General features: G+C 37.3%; 2 protein-coding genes across 3 annotated transcripts in view; one reads left to right on the top strand and one right to left on the bottom strand.

Annotated features, from left to right (window-relative positions):
• The first annotated feature begins 229 nt into the window (after nucleotides 1-229).
• LOC107089484 (cat eye syndrome critical region protein 5 homolog) lies at nucleotides 230-8,650 on the top strand. Its single transcript, XM_015382305.1, has 8 exons — nucleotides 230-498; nucleotides 2,027-2,230; nucleotides 2,317-2,429; nucleotides 3,746-3,839; nucleotides 3,919-3,952; nucleotides 5,856-6,030; nucleotides 6,109-6,297; nucleotides 6,381-8,650. The coding sequence occupies exons 1-8, from the start codon at nucleotides 409-411 to the stop codon at nucleotides 6,793-6,795; spliced, it is 1,314 nt and encodes a 437-aa protein (XP_015237791.1). The 5' UTR covers nucleotides 230-408; the 3' UTR covers nucleotides 6,796-8,650.
• Nucleotides 8,651-8,733: 83 nt separating this feature from the next.
• LOC107089486 (ras-related protein Rab-19-like) overlaps nucleotides 8,734-9,860 on the bottom strand; it is a 6,083-nt gene continuing 4,956 nt past the window's right edge. For both annotated transcript variants that reach the window (XM_015382307.1, XM_015382308.1), the window contains one exon: nucleotides 8,734-9,030. In XM_015382307.1, coding sequence (XP_015237793.1) covers nucleotides 8,756-9,030 — 275 coding nt within the window. In that variant the 3' untranslated portion in view covers nucleotides 8,734-8,755. The remainder of the gene's footprint in view (nucleotides 9,031-9,860) is intronic.

Genomic DNA, 9,860 nt, shown 5'->3' with positions numbered 1-9,860 from the left:
GAACGTGGAAGATTGTAAAATCTTAAAGGGGAAAAAAAGCCTTAAAATCTTAAATCTATTCACAAAAACAATTGTACAAACTGAAAATTTAGTTTGTACCTTAGTTTGTTCTAGTTTCATTTCTGCTGAAGTATTAATTTGCCGACGTGTTTCCGGTGAAATGAAACGTCAATAAAACATTACATAATAACTGTGCGAGGTGTTGTTCTGCGCATGCGCACCGCTTCTTACAGACAGTAATAGTGGGACAGTTTGTCCTGAATGGTGGCAGCTTCACAATGAGGAAACCTAAGTGTTGACACGCGCTGGTGGGAATGTTATGAGCTCCTACCTCAGGTTTCTATACAAGTATCCAGATCGCTGGTTGTTTCTCCCCTCCGGAGCTTTGCCCGTTAGGTGCCTGCAGCCATGCAGAGACTGAGGTGTCTTAAAAGTTGTTGGCAGTCGCTCAGATCAAGCTGCGAGGGAGCAGCTAAACCAGCAAGATATTACAGCAATGTAAGTGATTGCTTTGCAGGTAAATTCATTGCAGCATCGATCAGATCAGGATGTATTAAATCTTTTAATGCTTTATGTTGTGCAGTAATAGTGACTGTCTCTGTTTCAAAATATTAGTTTGTTTATATTGAAATGACAAAAGAATTGGAGTTACTTTTATTTTTTATAAACACACATTCATCCATAACCTGGAACCCCTGCTCATGGGGACCCCTTCTTCAAAAGGATCCTGCAGGGCCAAATCAAATCAAAGCAAATGTCACCTTCACAGTCCTCTGCAAGGCAAACAGATCCCATTCATATCCAGTTACATAGGCTTGATTTCCTTTTAAAGTCATCAATGATAATAGAGTCAAATCCAGATCCAAGCCCAGTTTATTCTGTTCAAAAGTAATTGCTTATTTGGTCTAGTCTGTATGAAACCTTAATAATTTTAAAGTTGTATAAAGAGTTTTTTATGCTAATTTAAAAAAAAAAAAATCCCCCCACTGGATTAGATTAAATCAGCCTTCAATTTCCTGTTTTAGGTCACTTAGAATGACCAAATTACCAATTTGTTTGCAGCTTCTCACTGAAAAATTTCCCAATTTTTAGTCAGGTTAGTGGCTCTTTCTAGCTCTGGACATTTCCTATTGTACAGATGTGATGGCCACTCACCCCAAAACATCTGTAAAGCCACTTTTTAGTTATTTTAGCTGTCTGCTCATTAGTCATTTGTATTTTTGCACAAGCATTTGTCCAGTGTCTTGACACGTTTCTTTATTACTCTAGCAGAGGCATGATACAGCCACCCCCATACTTCACAGTTGGGAAGGTGTTTTCAAGTTTTCCCCCTATTTCCTAAAAATATAAGGACATTATGGTCTTAACCTTGAATTGTATTTTATCAGACCGCAAAAGAAATCCTTGTGGACATTTCCAATCAGCATTTTGGCCTTTTTATGTTGCTTTTAGAGTAATGACTTGCAGCTCATTTTTAAGTGGGACTCCCCATTTTGATAATAACATTCTATTACCAGCTTCAGCCGGCACCATTACAAGCTCTTTTTGGGGTTGTTCTGGGGTTGATTTGCACATTTTTCATCAAAACAATCCGTGTTGGTTTCTGAAACACACAGTCTGTCCCCTTTCTAAATAATGGCAGGATTGTACTCATGCTGTTCAGCTTGTATTGAACTGTTTAAACAGATAAAAGTGGTACTCTCAGGTGTCTGAATGTTGGAACCATGTAGGTCCATATCTTTCTTTTAGGTATATCACTTAATTATTTTTCATATTTCTATGGCAACGCATAACAGAGGAGGGTGTCTTGGGTTTTTTTTATCAACTTAAAAGTTTTAGATTATCAGATGTTTTTTAAATTATATTACCTGGCCAGATGTTTGAAGGCATAGTGCTACATCCTTCATATAACTCAATGTTTTCTTCGAGATCAGAACTTGAATTATTGGTCTCATCTGACCAAAGCACTTATTTTCTCTTGTGTACATTTTAATAAATATCCCTACTCTGACCCCTCCTCCTATAGAACCCCAGCTCCTTTGGACTCCTCTTTGACATAGATGGGGTCCTAGTCCGAGGTAGGACCCCGATCCCTGCCGCTAAGCAGTGCTTCAGGAACCTGGTGGACCGCAATGGAAAGTACAAAGTTCCTGTGGTGTTTGTCACAAACGCAGGGAACTGCATGAGGCAGACCAAAGCTGAGCATCTGTCCCATCTGTTGGAGGTGGAGGTAAACTGAAACACATTTAAACTATTATCAGCTTCATCCATCTCCATACGATTTCAGGTTATGTCCTTTATTTCTTTTTATTCCAGGTGTCTCCAGACCAGGTGATGCTGTCCCACAGCCCTCTGCGAATGTTTACACAGTTTCACAAAATGTGCGTACTGGTCTCAGGCCAGGGTCCTGTTGAGGAGGTGGCTCACAAGTATCCTATCTTATCTGAGGGAAACCGGTTCCTCTGCTCACTCTGGCTGTTTGTCTAGGCCAGCGTGCATGATTTGTTTATTTAGTGTGCTGGTGCAAGCTCCACTTTCTTATCAGCTTTTAATCTTTGTCCCCCCTGCATCAGTGAGGCCTCTCACAGATCTGTTCCTTTAGATGAAATGGTTTAGGGTGTTTAAATGAGTACAAGTTGATGTTATTTTAGCTAAATGGTTCTTGGGCAAAATAAAAACTCATCATAGGAAAATTCTAATAATACTATAATTATTCAAAACTGTTAAGAATGGTCACAAAAAAGTAGGAGGTGTTGTTTTTGTTGTCGTCGTACCTCTTTAATGTGTGGTATTGTTGCATGTACACTTAACAGATCGTTTGTAATTTTACTAGTTGTAACCCAGCGTGTGCTCACACCTTTTCTTCTCCATTTCTTACCCATAACAAATTAGTTTTGTACCTATGTTTTGAAGCACCAGCTTATTTATATATATTTTTTTGTATAAATAGCTATAAAATTGCCCATTTATCATGTATGTTATAGTTAAATTATATTCTTTATTTTATTTGAATCTTTGCCTTTTGGTCAATCTGATCGTTCTAGAATATGATCCGTAATAAAACTAAGTAGGTGATTATTTGTTTGGTGTTAAAGCAGGTATGAGATTTCTCCCTGAGGAGTAAAAATTGATGCATGGTTGGTCCAAAAGGTCCGATGGCAGTGATTTCTAACAACTACAAGGTTAAGACTATCAAGGTAGTACAATGTGGTACAAAGTTTAGGACATCCAAATAATAACCACTCAGTGAGTTGAGCTAGGCGGAGCTAGACATGCATCTGGCTGTTGTCAGGTTATCCAAACAAGCCATTACCTTGTAAAATTCGATGAATCCCAGCCTGACGATGTATTGCTGCATGGAATTGGTTTGCTCTTCTCATGCATGTTTAGATTCTCTCCAGGTTCTCTGATCTCTGCCAATCCAAAAAACTATTATTTTTCCTTAAAAACGAAAGAGTTTTTAAAGTTTCCTTTCTATATGAGTGTGTGTGTGTGCATTGTTGTTTATCCTGAGTGTCTCTCTGCTGCCCTATGATGAACTAGTGACCTGTCCAGGGTGAAAGGTCTACCTTTAATCCCATGCCTTTGGAAGGTGGGCACCAGTCCCTGCTCTGCAATGCAAAGACAATTAAGTGTAGACAGTGTAGTGATGGATGATTTAGCCTGACCATTACCTTTAAAGAACATGTTTTAACAGCTTCAGCAACCTTTCTCATCTGTGTGACTTTAACTCACAAAATCCCAGCCTGGGCTTTGAGGATGTTGTAACCATAGATATGCTCAGAGAGGCGTACCCTGTCCTGGATGTTGTGGACCACAGCAGGAGACCCAAAGATTCTGTAAGTGTAACTAATTGCTCAAATCGGTTTACGCTTTCATAAGTTAGAAACTTAATGCTTATTGTCAAATTTCTTACAGATTCCTCCCACTAAAGGCTTACAGCCAATAGATGGTATGTTTCCCTCACACAAGCAGCTTATACGAACAAAGACAAGTTTTCTTTCTTTGCACTTAATCAGAATTTTTATAAAATCTTTAAATAATTTTACATATTGTTGCCGTGGCATCATTTCACATGTTCATCTGATCTAGTTTGAATATATATTTTTTTTTATGGGAGTAAAAGGCTCAATCTAAATACCTCAAATTATTGCTCTTAGTTTTTTTTTCTACCTCCTATCCCTTCACCTTTTGGTGGGGTCAATAGTAAAACTCTATGCAGGGTAGGAAAGGAGCTCCTTACTGCTTTGCTAAATCAATACAGCCTTCACTAAAGGTCTGCATTATAAAACCAAAAACATATGAGAGATGATGTGTAAATTTGCTAATGTCACTAACACTGTTCTGATATTATCGTTATTATCATGACCCACTTCCTTCGTAGCTAACTGTTGCCAATATGAGGTATTGCATTTGAGCCAATGCCAGATTTGTGAGCAGAGGTAGAAGTTGGCCAGGGGTGGCCATGACCTTACCAGGTGATTTAATGTTCCCATGTGGACCTAATTCAAAACCTCCAGCACAACCAGATCGCCTCTATAACAAAGGGAACCAGAATGCTGTAAATAAAGTTTGATATGATGTGTCCCTATAGTCATAAAAGTTTTCTATGACAGATAAAGAGCAACTTCTTAGCCTATTTTAAGTGCATATTAAACAAATAAGTGTATCATATTTGACATATATGAAATTTTGAGACCTCTACATCATAAGTTTGACATGTTTGTTCTTGAAAACCCTCACTTATTGGTTATTTATTCTACAGGTGCACAGTATTTATATTGTTAAAATACTTTATAGTACAGTGTTTTGTTTTTTTTTTATTTATCCTTTATTAACCACATAATACCCATTGAGTTTAAAAATCTCTTGCAAGGGAGACCTAATTTGTTTTTCTTTTTTAACTATTCACTATTATGTTATTCTTATACACTTTTCTAGGTCCACATTTGTGTGACCATTTTTTCTATAATCTTTGCTGGTGTAAACACCAGAATTTCCCCACTGTGGGGTATTAAAGGGGTTTTCTATTCTATTCTATTCCATTCTTATATAATCAGACACAAGTAATGAACAGAAATTTAATTTCTGAGATTTTAATAACAACTTTAGTTTGAAAAAGATAGAATTTTTCTGATTATTATTTCATGTTTTAGGCCTTAAAGAGTTAAGCAGAAACATATATAATTAATTTAGATAGCATAGCTGTATAAATATGCATATACGGTATATTTATTTTTAAGGGCTTCATGGAAATCTGGCCTCTTAAATTATTTATTTGTGAAATATAGATGTTATGCTCGTTCATTTTCCCTTTGGTACAGATTTATTTATGTAGAATCAACCTGAACTGTTATTTTTTCAGTTTCTGGCTACACCATAGTGCACATCTCCGCCTCACCACCCTATGAAAACCTCCTTGCTCTGCCCCTGTTTAGGAAGAAATGCTTTTAACAGCAACCAGGCGTGACTCCTTTAGTCTGTAATTTTACAGACTCGTTTTGCTAATAGAATTTAATTCCATCTTATAACTTTTCAATTAATAGTTTCATTTTGGGGTACACAATATTGGACAGTGCGTGTCAATACTTAGGTTTCCTCATTGTGAATATTGGCCCATAACTTTTTTTTCCCCTAGACCTACATACAGACCCTATACATTTTTCTCTTCCTGTCCTAAGCAGTTATTGCGCAGCAGTTCAGCTATCTATTTTTTTTTTGTGTGTGTGTGTGTGTGTGTGTGTGTGTGTGTGTGTGATAAATCACAGCACTTTAATAACAATGTTTGCTCTGAAAATGAGTATTTGCTGAAGGTTAACTTTTAAACAGAAGGTGCCTTGCTTTAATATTTACAGCTGTGATTTTATTTGGTGAGCCAATCAGATGGGAGACCAATCTTCAGCTCATCATAGACGTTCTTCTAACCAACGGAGATCCAGGCAAATCATGGACCTCAACCCAGTTTCCTCACATCCCCGTCCTGGCCTGCAATATGGACCTGCTGTGGATGGCAGAGGCAAAAAATCCAAGGCATGTCTGTTTGATCCACTAAACCCATAATTACTCAGAGTTTGGCACATTGAATGCTGAGTTGTCCTTGTGTTACAGGTTTGGACATGGTATGTTCCTGGTTTGCTTAGAGAGTCTGTACAAAAAGGTCACAGGTTACGATCTGAAGTATGAGGCTCTGATTGGTAAACCAAGTGTGGTAACTTATAACTACGCTGAGCTGTTAATAAGGCAACAGGCGGAGAAACTTGGCTGGAGCACACCTGTGAAGACGCTCTACGCTATAGGGTGAGTTTATTTATTCAATGTTTCAAATGTGAAAATCATTTTTAAAAAATCATTATTTTGATTAGTTTAACCTTTTTCAACAGAGACAACCCCATGGCAGACATATATGGAGCAAACCTCTACAATCGCTACCTTCAGGCCTCCCAGCGCACCAAAGCCAAAGTGAAGGCCAAGAGTGGAGGAGGAGCAGATCCAGCGAATGAAGCTGTCGAGAGCCAACATAAAATGACAGCGGCAGAAATGGGCGGTGCAGCTTACGGGTCAGAGGAAGACCTTCCTGAAGGTTGCAGGTCTATCCTGGTTTGTACAGGCGTGTACAGCAGAGATCAACAGGAGCTGCCTTCAGATCCAGCGCAGACGGTTACCGAGCAACGCATCTTCCACGGCCACAGGGACTTCCGCTTCGACCCCACCCTCACACAGCCCTCGTTCGTGGTGCAGGACGTGAAAGAGGCTGTGGAGCTGGTTTTCCAGGAGGAAGGCTGGCCTCTAGAGTAGTGCAGAAATATTCAGATTGGTTCTCTTTTTTAAAAAACTATTATACATATCCTGGCTGTTACTGATTAATTTTTCTGATTGGCTGAAAAAGCTATGTTTTCCCAAGTCTTCACACCCTCTTAAAATGGCTTATTTTTTCATTTTTATAAAAAAAAAAAAAAAAAATTTATAATGAATAATATCTTAACATTTTCCACCATTAATGCAACACACATCACGTATGAATTGATTATATCCAAAAGAAATAAAACATCCGTCACAAGAAAAACAAAAAAACACAATAATGTTGCATAAATATGCATAACCTTAATCTGATCCTTTAGTTATCATTCAGCCTTTTTGATAAAAAATCAGCAGCATTCGCTTTCTTTGCCCTGCAAATGTTAGGTTCTGGAATAGGGATTTACAAAACCTTATTTTTCCTCTCCTTGGATCATTAAAACTTTCCGATTAATAATTAAGATGCATGTTTGAATAAGGGATATTTTCCAACACAGTCCTGAGCAGCCATCATCCTGATCTCCTGCATCAATGAATGCCTCATTAACACATTACTGCAGAACTTCCTGAGGAGGTTATTGGCAGTTAAAAGATACAGGACAGTATTTTTTTCTGTTCTCGGACCATTGATGGCTATTTTTACTGTCAGTGTCCGATGCTGTGAATACTTTTTTCTTACCAGTCTGACTGATGCCTTTATATTATAGGAACCTGCATTTTAACTGTTTCTAACTAAAGGATAAAAATGTAGATGTCAGAAGAATCCAAGAAGGAAACATTTCAAGTTCATCAGATTTCCTATAATTCATGGTGTGTGTAAAAGTTAAAAAAAACCCAGAAAAGTTAAATTGAGATTTAACAAAGGTGATAAGGTCAAGGATGCGAATACCTGTGCTGCACGTTTATTTCAGCTTTTTGTTTTTTTAGATTTTAGTTTGTTTTGTTTTTGAAATGTGGAGAACACACACATATCCACAATAGGATCAGAATTTATAGATCAGTCAGATTTCACATAAATAACATAGTTTTAATCAGCTAACACAACCTCACCTTTAATATTGTATGCCCACTTTATTTTCATATCGTCTTTATTTATAGAATTCTGTAACCATGACCTTTGACCTGCTTTTAAACTAATTACATCAGCTCTTTAAATCTTTAAAAGATAACTTAGAGACTATAGTTGTCTGGCTGCTTAAATAAAGCACAGCTTAAGGATATTTAAATCAATACAGAGCAAAGGCTAAATAGCCACAAATGTTGCTTAATGGGAAAAAAGCACTTATTGACATGAAGAGGAATTTTATTTGAAAAATAAATCTTTTCCTCTTATTTTTTATGGTGTGCCAGCTGGTATTTTCCAGCCTGATTTGTTTTGAATTCAGGGTTAATGTATAACCAGTAATGCTCAGGAGATTAAATTGCCATTGTTTAATTTAGCTTAAAAAAAAAAGTTGTTTTTTTTACTTGATATTTTTGAATGTTTCTGTGAAGTTGACAGGATTGCACTGCAGGAGTTTGTACAGAAAACGAGGAGTGGTTTACTACATTTATTGAACTGCAGTATTTGTTCCATCTTTAATGAAGATTTGAATGTGAAGGAAACTTCAGGTCAATACTTCGGAACTCTGGTAATGTACTGTAAAAGCAATACTTTGTAACAACAATTAAAAACATGAAACAAGCTGAAAGTAGGCTGAAAATGGTGTTTACTGTTGAAAAACGTTTGTATAGATTCCTGCAGCAAAGGCACGACTCATTACATTTTGCAGCAGTTTATCCCCAAGAGGAATATTTCAAACCTTAGTTACAGATTCCATTAAGATTTATAAATACTATAACAAGAATATGTACACAAAAAAACATCTAAAACCGAACTTGCAAACATTGTCTTCAAAGAAACTACAAACTATCATTAGGCTCTTCAGCTTTGTATCAAATGCTAAATCTGATTGTCTTTTCAGCACCCACACTTTTTATTGTCTGAAACGTTGCCTTGAATTGGATGTGAGCAATCGCTTAGCATGAACTGCGGAGAGCAATGAGAGTTCTGATCTGCGATGGTCATGCCGTTGCGGGCCAGCAGCTCCCGAGCCATGAGGATGAAGGCGGCGTCTATGTTCTGGGCCTCCTTAGCTGATGTCTCCAGAGCAGCCAGCAGGCTGTTCTTTTCAGCTAGGGTGCATGCATCCTCAAACAGCACCTGTCTCTTAGCATGGAGATCCGACTTATTACCTGCAGAAGATTTCAACATCTGTATTATTATCTTAATTTTTCTGTTCAACTATTAAAACACAAACTAGCATCAACTTAAGGTGAATAAATTAAGCAAGATAGTATTCAGCTAAGTGAGTATTAAAACCAACTAACTACATTTAATCATAATAAAACCCAAAGCATCAATGTATTTGACATTTGACATGATATGTTAAGTTAGTGCAAGAAAAAAGATGGTTGAGTCCAAACAGCTTGCCACGGCAGGTCATAATGTCTTGTACACAGACTTGGCAAGTGAGTCTTAATGCTATATACCCTTCCTGATACAACATAGATCCACCCTGGGTCCCCCCTTTTAAAAAAAATAGAGGTAGTTTACAATATTGCAGAGGGTTAGGGTAAACCACTTTTTTTTTTTATAATCTGACAAAAAATAAATTAGGCATACCTGGATAATGAGACAAATTAATGTGGGTTTTTTTCTCAGTATAAACAAAAACATTTGTTAGAGAGCATTAGTGAGTAAAAAGGATCATGGAGACCCAGGAACAGATCAAACAGTTGTAGAATAAAGGTTTAGAAATGTTAAAAACAAGTTTAGGTTAAGATGGAATAATCTACCAACTATTAGTAAAACAAGATTTTTTTTTAAGTAGATCTTTTAGCATGGAGTGCCATGTTCTCCCTGTGCATGTTTGGATTCTCTCCGGGTACTCCGGCTTCCTCCCACAGTATAAAATCATGACTGTTAGGTTAATTGGCTTCTCTGTATTCTCCTTAAGTGTGAGTGTGTGCATGAATGATTGTTTGTCCTGTTTGTCTCTGTGTTGTCCTGCTATAGACTGGCG

Source organism: Cyprinodon variegatus, unplaced genomic scaffold, assembly GCF_000732505.1.
Source record: "Cyprinodon variegatus isolate N-32 unplaced genomic scaffold, C_variegatus-1.0 Scaffold254, whole genome shotgun sequence".
Classification (NCBI taxonomy): domain Eukaryota; kingdom Metazoa; phylum Chordata; class Actinopteri; order Cyprinodontiformes; family Cyprinodontidae; genus Cyprinodon; species Cyprinodon variegatus.
Note: the sequence above shows the minus strand (reverse complement) of the source record. Positions and strands in the feature narration are given on the sequence as shown.